Source organism: Phocoena sinus, chromosome 16 (genome assembly GCF_008692025.1).
Source record: "Phocoena sinus isolate mPhoSin1 chromosome 16, mPhoSin1.pri, whole genome shotgun sequence".
Lineage (NCBI taxonomy): Eukaryota > Metazoa > Chordata > Mammalia > Artiodactyla > Phocoenidae > Phocoena > Phocoena sinus.
Genome location: NC_045778.1, coordinates 43,784,311 through 43,808,285, shown reverse-complemented (window position 1 = coordinate 43,808,285; position 23,975 = coordinate 43,784,311). Strand labels below are relative to the sequence as shown.

Below are 23,975 nucleotides of genomic sequence, written 5' to 3'. Positions count from 1 at the left end.
TAAGCCAAATATAGGAAAAAAATAAAATAGTAAAAGATATATGGTGCTATTGCTCTAAAACATTTTCTATAAATATTTTTATCTGTAGCATCTCTTTGTTTTTTTAATTTTTATTTATTCTTCACAGTAGGTCCTTGTTGGTTATCTATTTTAAATATAGCAGTGTGTACATGTCAATTGGGAATGACACATGCATCTCTTTAAAATAAAAATTGAAATACCAAGTGATCCACCTTAAGTCTGTGGAAGATTTTATGCACTTGTGAATTATTCTTTAGCTCATGTGATTTGTGATTTCTAATTGAGTGATAATCAAACTGAAAAATCATAAAGGCAAACTTGCTTAGAAAAGTCAACTACATTTACGTAACTGATGAAACTGTTGAGCTGTGTTAATTCATTAAGTTCTTCCTGTGAATGACGTTATTTTGATGCACTAATATTGACTTTTAGTCTCTTAGGACCAAGGCTACCTGCAATTTTTAGTGAGACCATAAATTGAATATAAAATTTTCTAGGTATGAATATTTTCACCTGAAATACATGCCTCGTTAGTTAGAGGAAGGTATGGTTCACAATCCAGATTTCAGGGGGGAAGGTAGCTATTCTCATCTTTGTTGGAATTAAAAAAAAAAAAAATTCCTTATTTGAAAGGACAAAGTAGAACCTGCTTACTGGCATCTTCTTACCTTTCTATTTTTTTTATATTACCTTGATTTCTCTACCACTACCCTCCCAAGTATTTACCTTTGTACCTCCTCCATTTCTTCTATCAACATTAAACTTTCCACTGCTCAAACAAACAAACAAACAAAAAGTCCCGTGAAGAAGAAATTGTTTGGTAACACACAGCGTGAGGAAGAGCTCAATTAAATGAAAGTGAAGCAATTCATAAATAACCAATTTTGTGGTAATTTTACTGTTTCTACGCTTAATTTTTATATACAATGAAACAGTAAGAAGTATCTAGTTTTGATAAATTTCTCTAAATGTGTTTTTAGTCATCCCATGATTCTGCTGGTTTCCCTTAACTTCACTATTTTTTCCTGTTTATTATGTTTCTTTCACATCCCATGGACTATTGACTGTATAACTAAATAATAAGGAAAATCAAAGAAAGAGAAATAGATGATCTCCTGATGCATAGTTTTAGCTATAAAAATAATAGCCAGGTGGTAAACAATCACAGCAAATTTAGGGCTTCCAGAGAGAAAGACTAAATTCAGCTCTAAAGGGACATAATTTGAAGCTTGTTGGGCTACACAATATGGAATTAAAAATAGCCAACCAGTCAACCCAGGATATTTTTTAAATTTCCTATAAAATTTAAATTGCTGTGAAATGAACCTAATAAGCTCAGTAACATTGACATCTCGTGCCATTTTAAGCTATTTTATCAGCAATAATAATTTTTTCCCCTTTGTGGAATTTTTTTTGGCAAGTTTCAAAAGTGAGCTACACATTGATGGGGGTAATCCTTTTACAATGTATACATATACCAAATGATAGTATTATATACTAAATACCTTATAATTTTATTTGTCACTTATACCTCAGTAAAACTGAAAAAAGAGAAGAGTTACACATAGAAAACTTCAGACTGCTTTATAGTAACATCTAAATTATCATCTTAAATGATCTGGCCAATTTGTTCATCATACATACGTTCAGCATTTTAAAAATAAACGTTCTTAGACAGCTTATGGTAATTTGTATTTTGAAGTTTTGCTTAAAAAAATTTCTTTGTTACAATGTCAATGTCAGATTAGAGATCCTCACAAAAGATGTAATTATATTTTTTCTTTTAAGATTTAAATTAGTAAATATTGGTAAAGATATAGAAGTAAATCAGACTTTCTTTTGTATATATGAGTTTTACCATTACAATAACATATTATGAATTTTAAGTATAGAAAATAAATATTATTACAATGCAATCTAGTATAATTGGATTTACAGGATCAGACATAGTTTAGATATCTAATACACAGTATTCTGTGAAGATCTATCAGAAGATTCCTACTGGGCACTGGAAAAGTGGATAGATTATTCTATGTGATGTAGTTGAAAGGACATTATATGTAGAAGTGAAAGTTAGTTTGAGCCCTCCTTCTAACATGCTAACTGTATGGTCTTTGGTATTTATTCTCCTAATTTTTAAAATTAAAAGATTTTCTTAGAGAAGTTATTTGAATGGTGCTTTCCACCTTTAAAATTGTATGCTTTTATAATTTATTTTAGATGCTCTATTTTTATTAAACCAAACAAATGATCATACAGTCCTGATAGAAGATTTGTTAGAGGAACAATAGAAAGTTTGGATAGATAAAGGTTAGACATGATTTTTTGCTACATGAGCAACAGCTCTTTATTTTAAAAAATGGCATAAATATGAAATATATGTTTATTTAAGTAAAATATGATATTATGAATGGACTTATTAAAAGCCACCTTAATTTCCTCTTTAGTTGTTATTTCATATCGTAAGTTTTCATGATTGGACATTTTTCTTCTAAAAGGATCAGGATGAAACATGATAAATACATACATACAACTGAAAATAAGTGTAAAAGTAAACCAAATTTAAAACAACCTTGTACATATTTACTTAGCTTAAAGAAATTTTTTAAAATATATTTTTAAGAATCCTTTTCACATCCTTAACCAGAAGAATTTTTCTTTATTTCTCAAAGCCACGGAACAACTAAGCCCATGCACCACAACTACTGAGCCTATGCTCTAGAGCCCACAAGCCACAACTACTGAGCTCGTGTGCCACAACTATGGAAGCCCACGTGGCTAGAGCCCATGCTCCGCAACAAGAGAAGCCACCGTAATGAGAAGGCCGCACACCGTAACAAAGAGTAGCGCCTGCTCACCACAACTAGAGAAAGCCCACGTGCAGCAACAAAGACCCAAGGCAGCCAAAAAGAAATGTTAATTAATTTTTTAAAAAATCTTTTTCTATTGGATATGATTAGATGTAAACGTTTTCAGTAAAGGCATGCAGTGTGATAGAACAGTATAATTGGCTTTGGGAGTAGCTATACCCAACTTCAAGTAGTAATTGAATCACTAAATAAATGTATGAAAATAGGAAAGTCACATAACTTTTCTGATGCCCTATTACCTTATCTGTAAAATGGGGCAATATTATTGGTGTGACTTCCTTCGCTGTACTCTGAGAAAAAAATGTACTAATGAATGTTCATTTATTCATCCATATTCATGTTTTAAATCTTTGGTCAACTGTGGTATACAATGCAAATAGATGGTAAGAGAAGTAAAAATAACAAGCAAAACATATTTTAAAGTAATAGCATTTTTGTGATTATTTTCCAACAGTATACTTTAAAATATTTTTCCCTTGCATAATTAAGGAAGGGGCTTAAAATTATATTCCACAATTTTATAATGGCATATATGGACAGTTTTATAAAATATCTTTTACAACTTCCACAAGAATGACTCTCAGGAAGGAAATAAATCTTTCCCTAGAGGAAAATACATTGATTTGCTACTCCTTGGGTTAAAAATGAGGAACAGGAGGCATAAATGTTTACAAGAGTCTAAACAAAAAATAATCATTAAACTGTTGAATAGTTAAAAGAAAAGCTATTTCTTTTACTCCTTAGAGAGACGAAGAAGTAATAAGAGATGGAGAAAAGTCAGAAAACTGGGCTTAGGGAGGGCTGTGTGTAATATAGGTTGAGAGTAGAATGAAAAAATCATTAGTATTGGGATAGTCAACAGAATTTAAAGAACATAACTGAACAGTAAGAAGCTATCTGTAGTTTCTGAATGTTTCTACCATCTATAATCTTCCTAGTATAATCAACATTCTGATGAATAATTTGTATAAATAGATTTTAGTAAAAATCAAAAAAGGATTACAGTAAATTGAGTTATTGTGTGCAGTTTTCCACTTTCTCCCTGCTATTGAATTGTTTACCACATTGCCTTTGCCAAGTGACATTGCAGTAACTCTCATTAGGAAAGACTTTACACATATGAAATTAGGCATGGACTCTTACACTCTTGACCTTCATAACAAAAACATGGTACTGGTGCAAAGAGAAGAAGACACTTATGAAGTAGGCCTAAACCTGAGCTCTGCCGTGGGGCCACACCCATCTGAGGCCAGTGGAGATCAGCCAAACCCCAGTACAACCCCTACCTATGCACAGACTCAAGAGTGAGAAAAATGAATATTCACTGTTGTGTCATGAAGATTTTCTGTTGCTTGTTACACAGCATTATTACAGCAAAACTGATCACTGCAGGGATTAAATTTTACATATACAATTTCAACGTATGAAATGGAGAGACTATTCACTGAAGCAGGAACTCAGACATAGAATTGGCCCATGAGTATACGTATACCTTCCTCTAACAGGCCGACTCCACCCAGAAATCTGAGGTTTCATTCAATCTTGGTTATATATTGAGAAGCCTAGTGACCCCAAGTAATATATTAAAAATATATTTATATATACATATTATTTGTGGAAGATATACCATTTTTGTTCAGAAATTCCTATTTATCCACACGGCTTTGAAGCTTACCTGAAATCTACTTGCTATAAAACAGACTTCCTGACTGATAATGCTCTTCTATGGTAAGCAGTGGAGGTTTTTTGTGAAAGATAGATTGACATAGAGTGAACCAGAAATTAATCTAGCAAGAAGTCAATGAATTTTTTTTAATGCAAACAGTAAATGTTTAGTAGTGGAAGAGAGAAATAAAAGGTACTCTAAATCTCTTCCTTGGGAAAAAATATAGGTAGTCCAATATGTAATACAGGACCTTAAAATAATAAATAAATCCTCCAGTAAAGATCTTTAAAACTTGAATGAAGGAGTAAATCATGTGAAGAGTTAGAGAGAAGTGTCCCAGGAAGAGGTACAATCTTCTAAAATTTGTTGGGACTTGTTTTGTGACCTAGTATGTAATCTATCCTGGAGAATGTTCCATATACACTCAAGAAGTATGTGTTTTCTGCTGCTCCTGGGTAGAATATCCTGTATATATCTGTTAGGAACAGTACATCTATAGTGTTGTTCAAGCCTGCTGTTTCCTTATTGATTTTCTGTCTAGATGCTCTATTCATTATTGAAAGTAGGGTACTGAAGTCTCCTACTATTACCCTGGAGTTCCCTAATTCTCACGTCAGGTCTGTCAATGTCTCCTTATATATTTAGGTGATATGATACTGCATACATATAAATTCATAATTATTATATCTTTCTAATGAATTGACCCTTTCAATCACTGTATAATGATTTTCTCTGTCTCCTGTGATAGATGAAACACTGATGAAAAAGACAAACATTGATGAAAGAAATTAAAGACATAAATAAATGGAAAAACTCTCATGTTCATGAATGTAAAGAATTAATATTATTAAAATATCCATACTTCTCAGAGCAATTAAAGGTTCAATGAAATCTCTATCAAAATCCCAATGGTATTTTTTATGGAAATAGAAAAGCAATGCTAAAGTTTGTATGGAACCACAAAAGACCTTAAAGAGCCAAAGTAATCTTGAGAAAAAAGAACAAAATTGAGGCATTGCACGTCCTGAAATCAAAATACATTTCAAAGCTACAGCAATTAAAACAGTATGATACTGGCATAAAAAGAGAAATATAGACCAAGGTAACAGAAAAAGGAGCCCCAAAATAAGCCCACACCTATACAGTTAACTGATCTTTGACAAGGGAGCCAAGACTACAAGTGGGGAACAAAAAAATCTTCAACAAATAGTATTGGGAAAACTGGATATCCACATACAAAAGAATGAAAGGGGAAACATCTTACACCACACACAAAGATCAACTCAAAATGGATTAAAGACTTATAAGACCTGAAATTATAACACTCCTAAAATAAAATATAAAGAGAATAAATAAATATTTGTATAAAAGAAAATGAAAGTGGACTTGTATGTCACATCATACACAAAAATAAAATTCAGATGATAGACAATATAAATAACAAAACAAAAAAGTATCTTAATATAGGAGAATATATTCATGATCTGAGAATGGCAATTAACAATTGAAAAATGATGAATAAAGTTGGTTATCTTAAAATTAAAATCTCTGTGTATCAAAAGACACCATTAAGGAAGTGAAATGAAAGCCCCAATATTGAAGAAGATGTTTGAAATACATGTAACAAGGAGGGAGCAATATGTTGAATATATAAAGATCTCCCACCAATGAAAAAGAACACTCAAGAAGAAAAATCATTGGCAATCCTTTGGATAAAGGGATAAGAGATTTACATAGGCACTTTGGAAAAAACAAAATTGAAATAAATATATGAAATGTTCAATCTCATTAGGGAAATGCTGATCAAGACCACAATGTGATACCACTATAATTATACCACATTGATCTAAATTGGAAAGATTGACACACCAAGAATGCAGATGGGGACCATTACTAACTCAGAGAATTCTTGAAACAGTCACTATGGAAAGCAATTTCACATTTTCAATAAACTTAACTATGCTTGTAGAGAAACTCAGGCACATTCTCTGTGCACCGGGAGAAATCATATAAAAATATTCACAGCAGGATTGATTATAATAGCCCCAAACTAGAAACCACTCAAATATTCATCAATAGTGGAATGTGAAAATGAATTGTGGCATAGATACACATAGAAAATAAAATACATGAATAAAGAGAAGAAATGTGGTTGAATCTTAAAAAAGATAAAGATGAATGAAAGAAGGCACATACTAAAACATACATACACTGTAATTCTGTATATACAATTTAAAAATAGACAAAAGTAAACTATATTATTTATGGATGCTTATTTAGTTGGCAAATTTACAATAGAAAGAAACGGTCAGAGTGGTTAATTGTAAGTGGAGGAAAGTGATTAGGACTAGGAAGAAGCACCCAGGGGGCTTTCCTGGTGATGCATTATATACTTGGGATATACTTGCATTTATGTTTACTTTATATTAATTTATTAAATGGTGCATTCATGTTTAATCAATGTCTATATATTACACATTTTTTCTTAAAGTTTAAAGGACAAGATTTGCTCATAATAAAAGGCTGCAGAAACAGTTGTAATTCTTCCTGTAAAAGTAAAAATTGATTGCCAAACTTCATCATCAGTGAGGCTGTAAAGTCAGCATAAGTAAGTGTGGAAAGCTATAACGTTTGTGAAGAAGGATAACTGAATCCAACTAAAGTGAATAGGCCATGAATCCTCATCAGTCTATAAAACAGAAGTACAATTTGTATAAAGTTGGATCTCATAAATAAGTAATGTAGCATTAATAGGTACAGCAAGATGAATAGAGCAGGGGTTTGTGAAGCAAAAAATGGTGGGTATTTCTTCTTAGGCAAATATTAAATAATTTAAATGGGTATATATTTTAAATGGGTGAGTGAAAAACATATTTCCAAATGTGTGACTGAACAGGCTGGTCACAGTTTTTCTCTTTGTAATCATTTTACACCTGGATATATCCCTCATTATCATTTCCTGTTCTCTCAGGTGGTAAATACGTTGTCCTGTACTAAATATAAATTTCAATTGTTCTTTGCATTAATAGTGCTTTTTCTTTTTAACAACTTTATTGGAGTATAATTCCTTTACAATGGTGTGTTAGTTTCTGCTTTATAACAAAGTGAATCAGCTATACATATACATATATCCCCATATCTCTTCCCTCTTGTGTCTCCCTCCCTCCCACCCTCCCTATCCCACCCCTGTAGATGGTCACAAAGCACCCAGCTGATCCCCTGTGCTACGTGGCTGCTTCCCACTAGCTATCTATTTTACATTTGGTAGTATATATAAGTCCATGCCACTCTCTCACTTCATCCCAGCTTACCCTACCCCCTCCCCGGGTCCTCAAGTCCACTCTCTAGTAGATCTGCATCTTTATTCCCATCATGTCCCTAGGTTCTTCATAACCAATTTTTTTTCTTTAACATTCTATATATATGTGTTAGCATATATATTTGTTTTTCTCTTTCTTACTTCACTCTGTATGACAGACTCTAGGTCCATCCACCTCACTACAAATAACTCAATTTCATTTCTTTTTATGGCTGAGTAATACTCTATTGCATGTGTGTGTCATATCTTCTTTATCCATTCATCTGTCGATGGACACTTAGGTTGCTTCCATGTCCTGGCAACTGTAAATAGTGCTGCAATGAACATTGTGATACACGTCTTTTTTTGAATTATGGTTTTCTCAGGGTATATGCCCAGTAGTGGGATTGCTGGGTCGTATGGTACTTCTATTTTTAATTTTTAAGGAACCTCCATACTGTTCTCCATAGTGGTTGTATCAATTTACATTCCTACCAACAGTGCAAGAGGGTTCCTTCTTCTCCCCAACCTCTCCAGCATTTATCATTTGTAGACTTTTTAATGATGGCCATTCTGACTGGTTAGAGGTGATACCTCATTGTACTTTTGATTTGCATTTCTCTAATGATTTATGATGTTGAGCATTCTTTCATGTGTTTGTTGGCAATCTGTATATATTCTTTGGAGAAATGCCTATTTAGGTCTTCCACCCATTTTTGGATTGGGCTGTTTTTTTTTTATATTGAGCTGCATGAGCTGCTTGTAAATTTTGGAGATTAATCCTTTGTCAGCTGATTAGTTTGCAAATATTTTTACCCTTTCTGAGGGTTGTCTTTCCATCTTGTTTATGGTTTCTTTTGCTGTGCAAAACCTTTTAAGTTTCATCAGGTCCCATTTTTTAATTTTTGTTTTTATTTTCATTTCTCTAGGAGGTGGGTCAAAAAGAAATCACCTGTGAGTTTCTTTTTGTGTATGGTGTTAGGGAGTGTTCTAATTTCATTCTTTTACATGTAGCTATCCAGTTTTCCCAGCACCCCTTATTCAAGAGGCTGTCATTTTGCCATTGTATATTACTGCCTCCTTTATCAAAAATAAGGTGACCACATGTGCGCGGGTTTATCTCTGTGCTTTCTATCCTGTTCCATTGATCTATATTTCTGTTTTTGTGCCAGTACCAGACTGGCTTGATTTCTAAAGCTTTGTAGTATAGTCTGAAGTCAGGGAGCCTGATTCCTCCAGCTCTATTTTTCATTCTCAAGATTGCTTTGGCTATTCGGGGTCTTTTGTGTGTCCATACAAATTATGAAATTTTTTGTTCTAGTTCTGTGAAAAATGCCAGTGGTAGTTTGATAGGAATTTCATTGAACCTGTAGATTGCTTTAGGTAGTATAGTCATTTTCACAATGATGATTCCTCCAATCCAAGAACATGGTATATCTCTCCATCTGTCTGTATGATCTTTAATTTCTTTCATCAGTGTCTTATACTTTTCTGCATGCAGGTCCTTTGTCTCCTTAAGTAGGTTTATTCCTAGGTATTTTATTCTTTTTGTTGCAGTGGTAAATGGGAATGTTTCCTTAATTTCTCTTTCAGACTTTTCATCATTAGGGCATAGGAATGCAAGACATTTCTGTCCATTAATTGTGTATCCTGCTACTTTACCAAATTCATAGATTAGCTCTAGTAGTTTTCTGGTAGGGTCTTTAGCATTCTCTATGTACAGTATCATGGCATCTGCAAACACTGACAGCTTTACTTCTTCTTTTCCTATTTGGATTCTTTTATTTCTTTTGCTTCTCTGACTGCTGTGGCTAATACTTCCAAAACAATGTTGAATAACAGTGGTGAGAGGGGACAACCTTGTCTTGTTCCTGATCTTAGTGGAAATGGTTTCAGGTTTTCACCACTGAGAACGTTGTTGGCTGTGGGTTTGTCATATATGACCTTTATTATGTTAAGTTCCCTCTATGCCTACTTTACGGAGGGTTTTTATCATAAATGGGTGTTGAATTTTGTCAGAAGCTTTTTCTGCATCTATTGAGATGATGATATGGTTTTTATTCTTCAATTTGTTAATATGGTGTATCACAATGATTGATTTGTGTATACTGAAGAATCCTTGCATTCCTGGGATGAACCTCACTTGATCATGGTGTATAATCCTTTTAATGTGCTGTTGGATTCTGTTGGCTAGTATTTTGTTGAGGATTTTTCCATCTATGTTCATCAGTGATACTGGCCTGTAGGGTTTTTTTTGTGACATCTTTGTCTGGTTTTGGTATCAGGTTGATGGTGGCCTTGTAGAATGAGTTTGGGAGTGTTACTCCCTCTGCCGTATTTTGGAAGAGTTTGAGGAGGATAGGTGTTAGCTCTTCTCTAAATATCTGATAGAATTCACCTGTGAAGCCATCTGGTCCTGGGTTTTTGTTGGAAAGTTTTTAATCTCAGTTTCGATTTCAGTGCTTGTGATTGGTCTGTTTATATTTTGTTTCTTCCTGGTTCAGTCTAGAAGGTTGTGCTTTTCTAAGAATTTGTCCATTTCTTCCAGGTTGTCCATTTTATTGGCATATAGTTGCTTATAGTAATCTCTCATGATCCTTTGTATTTCTGCAGTGCCAGTTGTTACTTCGCCTTTTTCATTTCTAATTCTTTTGAGTCTTCTCCCTTTTTTTCTTGATTAATCTGGCTAATGGTTTATCAATTTTGTTTATCTTCTCAAAGAACCAGGTTTTAGTTTTATTGATCTTTGCTATTGTTTCTTTCATTTCTTTTTCATTTATTTCTGATCGGATCTTTATGATTTCTTTCCTTCTGCTAACTTTGGGGTTTTTTTTGTTCTTCTTTGTCTAATTGCTTTAGGTGTAAGGTTAGGTTGTTTATTTGAGATTTTTCTTGTTTCTTATGGTAGGATTGTATTGCTATAAACTTCCCTCTTAGAACTGCTTTTGCTGCATCCCATAGGTTTTGGGTCATCATGTTTTCATTGTCATTTGTTTCTAGGTATTTTTTGATTTCCTCTTTGATTTCTTCAGTGATCTCTTGGTTAAGTAGTGTATTGTTTAGCCTCCATGTGTTTGTATTTTTTACAGATTTTTTCCTGTAATTGGTATCTAGTCTCATAGCGTTGTGGTTGGAAAAGATACTTGATATAATTTCAATTTTCTTAAATTTACTAAGGCTTGATTTGTGACCCAAGATATGACCTATCATGGAAAATGTTCCATGAGCACTTGAGAAGAAAGTGTATCCTGTTGTTTTTGGATGTAATGTCCTATAAATATCAATTAAGTCCATCTTGTTTAATGTATCATGTAAATATTGTGTTTCCTTATTTATTTTCATTTTGATGATCTGTCCGTTGGTGAAAGTGGGGTGTTAAACTCCCCTACTATGATTGTGTTACTGTCGATTTCCCCTTTTATGGCTGCTAGCATTTGCCTTATATATTGAGGTGCTCCTATGCTGGGTACATAAATATTTACAATTGTTATCTCTTCTTCTTGGATTGATCACTTGACCATTATGTAGTGTCCTTCCTTGTTTCGTGTAATAGTCTTTATTTTAAAGTCTATTTTGTCTGATATGAGAATTGCTACCCCAGCTTTCTTTTGATTTCCATTTGCATGGAATATCTTTTTCCATCCCCTCACTTTCATTCTGTACGTGTCCCTAGGTCAGAAGTCAGTCTGTTGTAGACAGCATAAATATGGGTCTTGTTTTTGTATCCATTTAGCCAGTCTATTTCTTTTGGTTGGAGCATTTAATCCTTTTACGTTTAAGTTAATTATCGATATGTATGTTCCTATTACCATTTTCTTAATTGCTTTGGGTTTGTTACTGTTAGGTCTTTTCCTTCTCTTGTGTTTCCTGCCTAGAGAAGTTCCTTTAGTACTTGTTGTAAAGCTGGCTTGGTGATGCTGAATTCTCTTCATTCTTGCTCGTCTGTAAAGATTTTAATTTCTCTGTCGAATCAGAATGAAATCCTTGAGGGGTAGAGTAATCTTGGTGGTAGGTTTTCCCCTTTCATCACTTTAAATATGTCCTGCCACTCCCTTCTGGCTTGTAGATCTTCTGCTGAAAGATCAGCTGTTAACCTTACGGGGATTCCCTCGTATGTTATTTGTTGTTTTTCCCTTGCTGCTTGTAATATTTTTTCTTTGTATTTAATTTTTTATAGTTTGACTTATATGTGTCTTGGCGTGTTTCTCCTTGGATTTATCCTGTGTGGGACTCTCTGCGTTTCCTGGACTTGATTAACTATTTCCTTTACCATATTAGGGAAATTTTCAACTATAATCTCTTCAAATATTTTCTCAGTCCCTTTCTTTTTTTCCTCTTCTTCTGGGACCCCTATAATTCCAATGTTGGTGTGTTTCATGTTGTCCCAGAGGTCTCTGAGACTGTCCTCAATTCTTTTCATTGTTTTTTCTTTATTCTGCTCTGCAGTAGTTATTTCCACTATTTTATCTTCCAGGTCACTTATCTGTTCTTCTGCCTCAGTTATTCTGCTATTGATTCCTTCTAGAGAATTTATAATTTCATTTATTGTGTTGTTCATTATTGTCTGTTTGCTCTTTTGTTCTTCTAGGTCCTTGTTAAACATTTCTTGTATTTTCTCCATTCTATTTCCAAGATTTTGGATCACATTTACTATCATTACTCTGAATTCTTCTTCAGGTAGACTGCCTATTTCCTCTTCATTTGTTAGGTCCGGTGGGTTTTTACCTTGCTCCTTCATCTGCTGTATGTTTCTCTGTCTTCTCATTTTTCTTAACTTACTGTGTTTGGGGTCTCCTTTTCGCAGGCTGCAGGTTCATAGTTTCTGTTTTTTTTGTGTCTGCCCCCAGTGGCTAAGTTTGTTTCAGTGCATTGTGTAGGCTTCCTTGTGGAGGGGACTAGTGCCTGTGTTCTAGGCTGGATCTTGCCTTTCTGGTGTTCATGTTCTCATCTGGTGGTGTGTTTTGGGGTGTCTGTGACCTTATTATGATTGTAGGCAGCCTCTCTGCTAATGGGTGGTGTTGTGTCCCTGTCTTGATAGTTGTTTGGCATAGGATGTCCAGCACTGTAGCTTGCTGGTTGTTGAGTGGAGCTGGGTCTTGGCGTTTAGATGGAGATCTCTGGGAGATTTTTGCCGTCTAATATTACATGGAGCTGGGAGGTCTCTGGTGGACCAACGTCCTGAACTTGGCTCTCCCACCTCATAGGCAGAGGCCTGACACCCAGCCGGAGCACCAAGACCCTGTCATCCACATAGCTCAGAATAAAAGGGAGAAAAAAAGAAAGAAAGAAAGAAAAATAAATTAATTAAATAAAGTTTTTAAAATCAAAAATAATTATTAAAAATGAACAAATTAAAAAAAAGAAATATAGGGCTTCCCTGGTGGCGCAGTGGTTGAGAGTCCGCCTGCCGATGCAGGGAACACGGGTTCGTGCCCCCGTCCGGGAAGATCCCACATGCCATGGAGCGGCTGCGCCCGTAAGCCACGGCCACTGAGCCTGTGCGTCTGGAGCCTGTGCTCCGCAACGGGAGAGGCCACAATAGTGAGAGGCCCGAATACCGCAAAAAAAAAAAGAAAAGAAATACAGAAAGAAGAGAGCAACCAAACCAAAACACAAATCCACCAATGATAACAAGCACTAAAAAGTATACTAAAAAAAAAAAAAAAAAAAACCCGACAGAAGCCTAGGACAAATGGTAAAAGCAAAGCTATACAGACAGAATCACACACACAAGCATACACATACACACTCACGAAAGGCAAAGAGGAAAAAAATATATAGATATATTGTTGCTCCTAAAGTCCACCACCTCAATTTGGAATGATTCGTTGTCTATCAGGTATTCCATAGATGCAGGGAACATCAAGTTGATTGTGGAGATTGTATCTGCTGTTCCTGATGCTGCTGGGAGAGATTTCCCTTTCTCTTCTTTGTTCGCACAGCTCCCGGAGTTCAGCTTTGGATTTGGCCCTGCCTCTGCATGTAGGTCGCCATAGGGCATCTGTTCTTCACTCAGGCAGGACAGGGTTAAAAGAGCAGCTGATTTGGCGGCTCTGGCTCACTCAGGCCGTGGGGAAGGAGGGGTATGGATGAGGGGCGTGCCTGCGGCGGCAGAGGTCAGTGTGACATTGCACTAGCCTGAGGCGCGCCTTGCGTTCTCCCGGGGAAGTTGTCCCTGGATCACGGGTCCCTGGCAGTGGCGCGCTGCACAGGCTCCCCGGAGGGGAGGCATGGATAGTGACCTGTGCTTGCACACAGTCTTCTTGGTGGCAGCAGCAGCAGCCTTAGCATCTCATGCCCGTTTCTGGGGTCTGCGCTGTTAGCCGCGACTCGCGCCCATCTCTGGAGCTCCTTTAAGCAGCGCTCTTAATCCCCTCTCCTCGCGCACGACAAAACAAAGAGGCAAGAAAAAGTCTCTTGCTTCTTAGGGAGTTTCAGACATTTTCCCGGACTCCCTCCCTGCTGTTGTGCACTAGCCCCCTTCAGGCTGTGTTCACGCAGCCCAACCCCAGTCCTCTCCCTGGGATCTGACCTCCGAAGCCTGAGCCTCAGCTCCCAGCCCCAACCCGACCCAGAGGGGAGCAGACAAGCCTCTCAGGGTGCCTGCCACCCACCATCTCTGCCTGCCAAGGGGCTTCCTAGAGCGTGGAAACCTTCCCTCCTTCACAGCTCCCTCCCACTGGTTTAGGTCCCGTCTCTATTCTTTTGTCTCTCTTTTTTTTTTCTTTTGCCCTACCTAGTTACATGGGGAGTTTCTTGCCTTTTGGGAAGTCTGAGGTCTTCTGCCAGCATTCAGTAGGTGTTCTGTAGGAGCTGTTCCACATGTAGATGTATTTCTAATGTATCTGTGGGGAGGAAGGTGATCTCCACGTCTTACTCTTCCGCCATCTTGAAGGTCTCCAATACTGCTTTTTAAATCAACCCTATATATACTATTCTACATGTTGCAATTCTAAAAGTAGAGAGATTTCCAGTATTAACAGTTTTTCTCCATTTATCAAGACTACTTATTTACTTGCACGTATGTGTGTGAGGTTAGCCAAATAGGTATTTTAGTTGTTGACATATATTTCTCTTTCTACAACGTTCATGAATCTTCAGTGGAAAAATGTACTTTCAGATCATTTTAATCCATTAGGTCTAGTTTAATTTAGCATCTTATAAGACCCAAATATTGGGCTGGGTAGTGAGGTTTCTAGGATCAATATGACACAGTCTCTGATTTCAAGAAATTTGAGTAAATGGGAACTTTCAATAGACTTTGGTAAGCACTACCAAAAAGTTGTGCACAGTGTGAGATGGGCCATTTAGGACATAGGAAAGTTCAGAAAAAGCTTTTCTGGAAAAGATTATGTTTGACTAAAATTTTCAAGGATGGAAATGAAGAATGAAGAAATGAGCAGAGGCAAACAGACATGGGAGAGTTCTGAGAACATGCATTAGTAATCTCAAGCAGGTTAGTGTTCCTGGAGGTGAAGTTGTAAAAGCAGTAATGGGAAGTGTGCCTTGTTTGCTGCATTGAAGGTTACTTTCTACTATTGAACTATGTTTTTTAGAGACATCCCCAGCAGTTACATTAAGGATAAGTATGAGGTTTGTTAAGATTAATGATAGGATAATGTATTAGGAGGTTGTAACAATAGGTCAGGAGACATAAAATGAGAGCCTGACTGTTGTTGTTTTGGAGAGAGAAGAAAATCTGAAAACTATTTGAAGCATGTAAAATTATCAAGATTGGTGACTGACTGGATACGGACAGTGAGGGACAAAGAGAAGACTGAGATGCCTCTCCTGTTTGGCTTGGGAATAATAAACTGAGAGGCAGAATTCAGGAGAAGAAGCCCTTTCTGAGGAAGATGAAAATAAGGGTTCAATCTTAAACATGCTGAATTTGAGGTGCCTCTAGGACATTCAGGTGGGTTTGCTTTTTACAGATAAATGTCTATTTGAGGCTGTAGGCTGAAGGAGCAGAAGCAGTTACAGATATAGCTGTGGAAGACATCAGCATCCAAGTGTAATTAAAACAGTGGTTTTTAATGTCAGTGGAATTTCTCCCCAAAAATGTGTAGAATTAAAACAAATGAGAGGACAGTTCCAATATCCAGAGTTTGTTTTGGAGGTGATGAATATGGTTATTACCTTGATTGTGGTGATTGGTAACACAAGTGTACATGTATATTTCCCAACTGGAAGTCACCAAATCGCATACATTAATTATCTGTCCCTTTTTGTATACCAGTTTTACCTCAATAGAACTAGGAGGAAAAGGACTAATACAATATTTTTTAAAGAAGGTTTATGAAGAAACAGATAAAGGGAAGACAAAAAGAATCAGACATGCTTAAACATGAAAACCAGGAGCAAACAGGTAGTAGAGTCCCATAAAGGAGAGTGTGAGATCCATCTCAAATGCAGCAGTGAAGTTATTCAGATAAAGATGACATTTAGTAATAAAGAGGTCATGAGTTACTATGGGGTTGAGGATGGATATCATTCATTATGCATCTGGGATTATACAACTGTGAATATTTATACACACACACACGTATGCACATGTACATGTATCTATTATAATAGCTGATAGTAAGACTAAAAACTGGCGAAAGGATATATCCCAAGTAAATATTAAAAATATATGCATAAAATTTTCTAGTCTATTTATGAACCACTAATTCAATACCTGAAAGATCACCAAGCTTCAAAAATACTCACACTAGATAAATCTCCATTATAAATACTTTTAGGTAGCAGCATTAAAATGGACATCATTAAGTTTTCAAATTGTGTGGGTTTCTTTACTTGACTGAGCACAGTTTTTGCATTATATAGTTTGATTTGACAAGAGAACCCATAAAAATCCACACTTGTGGCCCACTTAAAAAAGTAGTATTATAGTTTTAGGCACTGTTGAACATCATGCTGAGCTAGAAAAGCTAAATAAAACACCGTAAACCTCCCCACCTTCATTTTTAGAACCCCACACAGGGAGACGACAACTATGTTAATCAGAGACAGACCACTGAGGTTCAGATTTATTTTATTTAATATTAAATTGTATAGTTGAAGGAGATATCAATTTCTTTTTAAAATGGCACCATCACTACCCTTCTAAACACTGCAGTTTACTAATGATTTTAAAACTGCTTTAAGGGTTTAAAACTGAATCACTACCACTTCATCTCAGCTGAGATTTAGCATGCAGATCTCACAATGGGAATACATTTCTGTTTCAGGTTAAATAAATTCAGTCTGTCTTATTTTAGAACTAGAAGAACATTTTGTTGACTCAGAGCTCTATTTTTGTTACTTAGAGCTAAAAGAAGTCAGTTCAGCATAAGAAATTCTACAAGGTATTGACTGGAAGTTTGCTGGGAAGAGGTTCCTTCTGTATTGTATATCATGCTGAGAACCTTTTTTAACCTTAACAGGCAGTGTTGTTTCCAAATATGCCTTCTCTGATGAACCTGTGCACGCATGCATGCCCAGGGCTACTCTGAAAACTGAGATGAAGAACTGAAAAAGAATTCTGGCCCCTAAGAAACTCCTCAAAGAGATGCTATCGTGAAGGCTAGACACCTTTGATATGAGCTCCAAGGTTTCTCTCTGCTGCTCTCCCTTCAGTATCCACTGACCTGAAACATGCACACAGAGTGATGCGCTGAAGCACCTACAGCAGCAAGTGTGCCTAAGTAAAAACACCCTCTCATTCTCCTTGATAAGCTAGACTCTGTTAGAAAAGTACAAAGAAGTTCTCTTGTGACCCTGTATCTAAGACTGTGTTTATTAAAAGATCTTCCTTTATCTTCCCCTCACTCTCCAACCCAGACTCAAGATTGAATCTATGAGACATTAGTTGAGAAAACAAATGAAAATGACACACACCATATTGAAAAAATCACATCATGATTTTTTATCTCCTGTGAAATACTGTGAAGGGTACTGAACAAAACATTACACTGACAAGTCAAGTCTTTTTATTAGTGGCTATTTCATTAGGCCTTCCTGGCCTTCCCCATCTAAACTCAACATGTATTAACCAATTTTCTAGAACTTCTCTAAGCAAATCTTCCATAATTGACAGACAATTGACTTTTTCTCAAATTGCCTTTTCGGCTCAATTATGTCTTGCATCACATCCACCTGGTATATCTATTTCCTTTTTTTTTTTTAACCTAGAATCTTACTAATTTGTTAAGTTACTAAAGATGATACATTTTTCCCATGAATCCTGACAGAGCCACCTTAGTGCTTTGTGGTGTTTTTCATTCCTTTTAGTAAATAATCAGTATGACACATTTGACATAGAGACACAATCTATTCTTACTGTGTTTGCTAGATTTTATTCTATATACATCTTTCCCCCAACTATACTGCTACTGCTTGTGTTTTGAGAATATGGAAAAGATTCTCAAATTTAAATGTGGTATACTATATCTGTGTATAGTAACTTCTACATTAAAAAACAAGTTTAGCCAGACTATTACTCAACCATAAAAAAGAATGAAATAATGCCATTTGCAGCAATATGGATGGACCTAGAGATGATCACACTAAGTGAAGTAAGGCAGAGAACGACAAATATATATCGCTTATATGTGGAATCTAAAAAAAAAACGATACAAGTGAACTTTTTACAAAACAGAAACAGACCCACAGACATAGAAAACAAGCTATAGCTACCAAAGGGGAAAGGGGGGCGGATAAATTAGGGGTTTGGGATTAACATAAACACACTATTATATCTAAACTAGATAACCAACAAGGACCTACTGTATAGCACAGGGAACTATACCCAATATTTTGTAATAACCTATAAGGGAAAATGTTATTGAACCCTGACCTCTGGCCACCTCCTAGGGGTAGACAACTGAACTAAGCTGTACCAATTTTTGAATTTGAATGGAGAGACTGAAGCTAGTTGAAGCTGCTACCTTAATGGCAGTGTCCATGTAGTCCAGTTGCTGAGGCCTCCACAGACTATGGCCCATGGAGACCGCTGCCACCATTACGTCACGAAAGCCGGGATGGGGGAGAGGTTCGCAGCTGCGTAAAGGCCTGGGCCTGGCCAGTGGGCGGCCCTGGCGAGGGCTCTGGAGTTCTGCAGGACACAGCCCTCAGCCTGTCCCTGGGCCCCCAGCTCATCCAGTGGCCTAAGGCTGCAGGGCCTGGAGGGCCCTGGGGAGAAGGCCTCCATCTGCCTCTCGCCGCATTCTGCCCAGAAGACCACAACGAGGCTGACTGAGCGGGGCCTCTAACCACGCTAAGGGTCACGTGTTAATGGTCATATATAATACTAATGGCTGTGTGCCCACTCTGCCCGTATTACAAAAATAATCTGAAAATATATATATGCATAACCATATCACTTTACTGTATACCTGAAACTAACGCAACATTGTAAATCAACTATACTTCAAATTTTTTTAAGTTCATTTTTAATATGCTAATAAAACTTTTGGCTCTGTATAATCCAGAAATATTGCTTCAGAATATTACCTAGTAAGTAAAGTTTGATACTACAACACTACCTTAATAAATAAAAAGGAAATACACGGTTCCTTCAGCATTTGAATTCAAACATTGGTTTACTTGTACTAAAACGTCATTAGAACAAAAACGCGAAGTTGGTAACTCAAATTGAATACAATAACTAACCATACATATTTTGGTTTTAAGTGTGTCTTAATAGCTTTTGGTGACAGTTAAAATTAAATTTTATAAGTAGAGCATGAGTCATTTAGTGAAATTAATGTATTATATAGTTATCATTAGGTAGCAATAGGAGACCATTGTGATGCATCAAAGTTCCATTCTATGAACTGGAACTGTGCTGAATCAGTGGGATGCAACTGCTTCGGATGTTTTCCTTCTCCTTTGTACTTTCAAACTCATTTTGGTTTTTATGAAAACACGTTATTGCCTAAAGACCAGGACAATCATTCCTTTATCAAATTGTGAGTGCTAAAATCTATATTTCAATTTTTAATGCTGAGAAATTATAGAGAATGTTTCTCATCAAATTTAAGAACCAGGAGACAATAAATAAAAGTTAATGCTGTAATTCTTTCAAAGACAAAGAATCACTAGGAAAAGTGGCAAAGATAGGTTAAGAGAAAGGAAAAATAAAACTAAAACTCAATCAGCATGCCAATGTCTATGTATGTGTTATGACCTGCATATTCCCTATGGGTTTTATGTCTCCAATGCTAAGTAAATTAAAAGAAATGGGAAAGATAATTTCCCTAAATTTCCAATACCTCTTTATTTTATCTGAATACTTGACAGATATAATTAAAATAATTTTCAGTTGTCATCCAAGTGGCATCCTAGAGTGACAACTGTAATATAATTTAACTATCATTATGATTAAACTATTACATTAGTTCAAGTTTTTTTTTTTTTTCGAAGACAAGTTTTATTTGGGAAGAGTTTCTAATTGTAAAAGCTGCAAGCAAGTTACCTTCACAAGTATAGTTCTACAGACCTAGTAGTTTCAGAGATCCCAGTGTTCAAAGGTACACCTCAAAATTAATAACAAAAACACACCCACGGCGAAAGGGGAGAGCTGTTAGACTGGTTTGGAATGTACAGCCATGGATTTCAGCTGGGTTATTATACCTGCCTTCTAATTGAGCTTTCTGGATTTATAATCTTCCATTACAATCTACTTAGCAGCAATCTTTATAAAATAAAAATCTAATGATACCAGCACCTCAGACCCTCTAGAGGTCCCCCCAGCACCTTCTACAACATGGCAAAGAGAAACATTTATGATGTTAATTAATGTAATTATGACATGTCACATGCTGTCATTTGTCTATGCTTTTATCCATGCAATCAACTTTCCTTAGACAGTTTCTAACCCCTTTCAACTTCCTTCTCACCAGTATTCATCCTTCATGAATCAGCTTCAACATTGCCCCCTTTCTCTGTTTTCAGAACATGCCCCTCATACAGATTTAATCACCTTCTTTGCTTGGTGTAACAGAAACTGTCAGTGCCCCATGCATGTCCCTCAGAGCATGTAGCGTTTCTGGCCAACTTCCATCTGCTAGTAACTGCAGTCTCACTGAAAGCCCTTATATCAGAATTGCAGAGAGCTGGATGCTTGCTTGGAGGTAGGAAGTGCTGAAAATGTGCCCTCATCCACAGCATCGCTGACCAAGAACTCTCAGGTGTTAGTGTGTGAATTTACCAGTTCCATCACTTTTCAGGATCATTAATTCTGGGGAATGTATTTTGTGTCACTTCCCAGAATTTGCCCTTCAGATTAAGCTCCATTTCTCTTAAGGACAGCTGGTTAACTGCAATCCCTTTATTGTCTGGCTTCTCTTCTCTGCATCACTTCCTCACTTCCCTATTAGTATTACTTTAACTTCCCAGAAAAACTATTTATACCTGACTCTTTTGTCATCAGGCTTTTTCTTGTAGAATCTACAGTAAAACTTTTGATACCAGAGGTACTGTGTGGGGTTCTGGAGTTGAATGTCTTGCTGGCCACATGGCATCAAGACCACTTGGCATGTTGTAACAGAATAATTACAAGACTCTCTCTTGTGGTGAATTGGGATGCTAAAAAGGTATAAGGGGATGTATATCTTATCAATTTCTCCAGGATTTGAGAAAGATTGTGACAATGATAATGACAATGACTACAGAGTTAACAGTTGTTGCAAGTATTGTCAGTGCTCTCAGGAAAAAAACTGATGAGCTCAAGCTCAAGTCAGAGGGGTCTCGCTGACAGCATTTAAAGAAACCCTCGTCTTTTAAAGCCAGAGAGAGGATTGAACTGAAAAAACAGATCCTTTGTTTGATTGTAATAGTAGTTGAATTGTAGAGAAGATTTACTGCAAAGCACCGGCAAACCTCTTATTTAAAACTCCAGGCCTTAACAGGAAAGATGTAGGACCCTGAAACCTGGACTTGAGGTACCAGGTTGACTCACTCTTGCTGGAGGATTCTTTCCTTGCCTGGAGACCACATAGATGCATCATCTGAGGTCAACAATTCAAGATATATGTACATTCCTCAAAATTTTCCCTCATCTTATGGTTTCTAGACCACTATGTTCAAGACCAGGCATGGCCTAATTGAAAAAAGTATTGTCTCTGATTTAAGAAAAATGGGATTATTCATGAAAAGAGTAACAGAAATTGGCTAATATTTCCAGTTAGGAATTAAGAGAGCATGCCTAGAAATGAATGTTGAGCATGTTGGACAGGGATGCAACTGAAATATAAGGTACACAGGAGATGCTAAAGATATGTTTACACAAGCAAATGACATTACACCTAAGCATTTGTGTTTTGAGGTATGCGTTTCCAAATTTATGCTTAATGGTATAGATAATTACATACTTCTCTAAAAATACTTTATTGTAATTCCAGAAAGTAAAAATATATATTAAATAAGAAAATAATGCTCTCAAATGAATCAATGTTTAAATTATACAATGGTCATAAAATATAAATCAACAAGCTTAACAACTTAAATCCATATGGACACAATATGATTTATAAAAAAAAAAATCTTGAAGGTTATCCAGCACAGTGATCAAGAATGAATGCACTTTATTACCATCTTGTCTTATACCCAAGTGATCTTGCTTATTGCTTTCAGATAATTCTGATGCTCTATCATTTAATACATGGCATTAGCTGAATCTCTTTTCAAATTAAAAGGTAAGAAAATTACTCACTTTAAAAAAATACATTTAAGATACAAATAAATACTCCGCTTACCCATACTCGACCCACAAACGCATTGGCTTCTTCTTCCACCACTGACAGATTTCTGAGCAGATAGGGATCAAACACTGGATCATTGTCATTGACATCTGTCACCACCACATTTACAGTGGCAGTTGAGGTCTTAAAGAAAAAAAAAAATAGAGGGGGGATTAGATGTGAGAGGATTTTTTTTTTTTTTTTTGAGAGGAGTTATTTTTATTTCGATGTCAGTTAATTAGTCATACTGGCATTTGTCTATCTGAAAGTCATCTCATTACTATTCCTATTCCTTAGCTTTCCAAAAAAGACAAGAAAAAAAAAAAGAGGAATCTCGCAATTTTCAAACACCTCAAAAAACAGATGGAAAAAACAAATGATATTAAAGGGCAAACATCTTCTTGAAAATGTCAAATATTTCCTGAAGGCTTACTTTTAGAAAGTGTTTTACCTTTATCTTGTTCACATTTTGTGGGTGGTAGGTTTTTGTTTATAGACACTTGTACCCCTTTTTCTCTGAAATGTAACATTTCTGTTTTTACCACTTATATGTTGTACTGTTTAAAAATATAACTAGTACACTATAAACTAGCGTGGTATGTCAAATGGGTATTTTCAGGTAAGCAAATACTACCAGAAAATAATATATTAGTAATTTTCTAGGTTCACATCTAAACAGAATTTGAGGACCATACACCACTAATCATAAAACACACACACACACACACACACACACACACACACACACACACACACACACAAACCTTTTGGTTATAAAGCTTAAGGAAATGGTAAGTGGGTAATCCTACCAGTAGTATGTGTTACCTGGTTAAAAGGTAAAATCCCTAGCCTGCTGCAACTTGAGAACATAATGTAGGTCAATGACTTTTGCACAATCAAGGAACGTCTTCATACATGACTCAAGCTGGAAAATGCTCTGTCTAATCAAAGCCTGAGTACAGCACATGCCCTCCACCCAGCTGTCACAGTGAGGGGCAGATCACAGAAGGCTGAGAGAAAATTAGAGAACAAAAGTATTCTTGGCTGGAAAATGAAAAATCCATTATGCTATGATATTAAATACCTAATAACATGCAAATAAAAAGTAGGAGGAAAAGCAAGATGGTACTGTCATGAGAGAATTACTTAACTTTCTTTTTAAAAAAGACAAACAGGATTTGTCCTAATCTGTAAGTGACGTGGGGTGAGAGGCTAAAAAGCTGAGCATAAAGAAGTGACTTAGAGGAAGTGAACCTGAAGAAATTTTGCAGCAGTCATGGGCCCGAGGGGTCAAAAACTGGAGTTCCTAGCTACTAAGGAGGAGAAGTCCTGGTAAACACCCCATCCTTTCTGTTGCAAAATCAAGGAACATCTTCATACGTGACACAAGCTGG

The 23,975-nt window shown here is 36.2% G+C and overlaps 1 protein-coding gene across 1 annotated transcript in view; it reads right to left on the bottom strand.

The window, feature by feature from the left end:
- Window positions 1-23,975, bottom strand: part of PCDH15 (protocadherin related 15) — a 743,572-nt gene that overhangs the window by 219,535 nt on the left and 500,062 nt on the right. Inside the window, 1 exon segment of the mRNA XM_032608284.1 lies at window positions 22,597-22,725. Within this exon segment, the coding sequence (XP_032464175.1) occupies window positions 22,597-22,725 (129 nt within the window).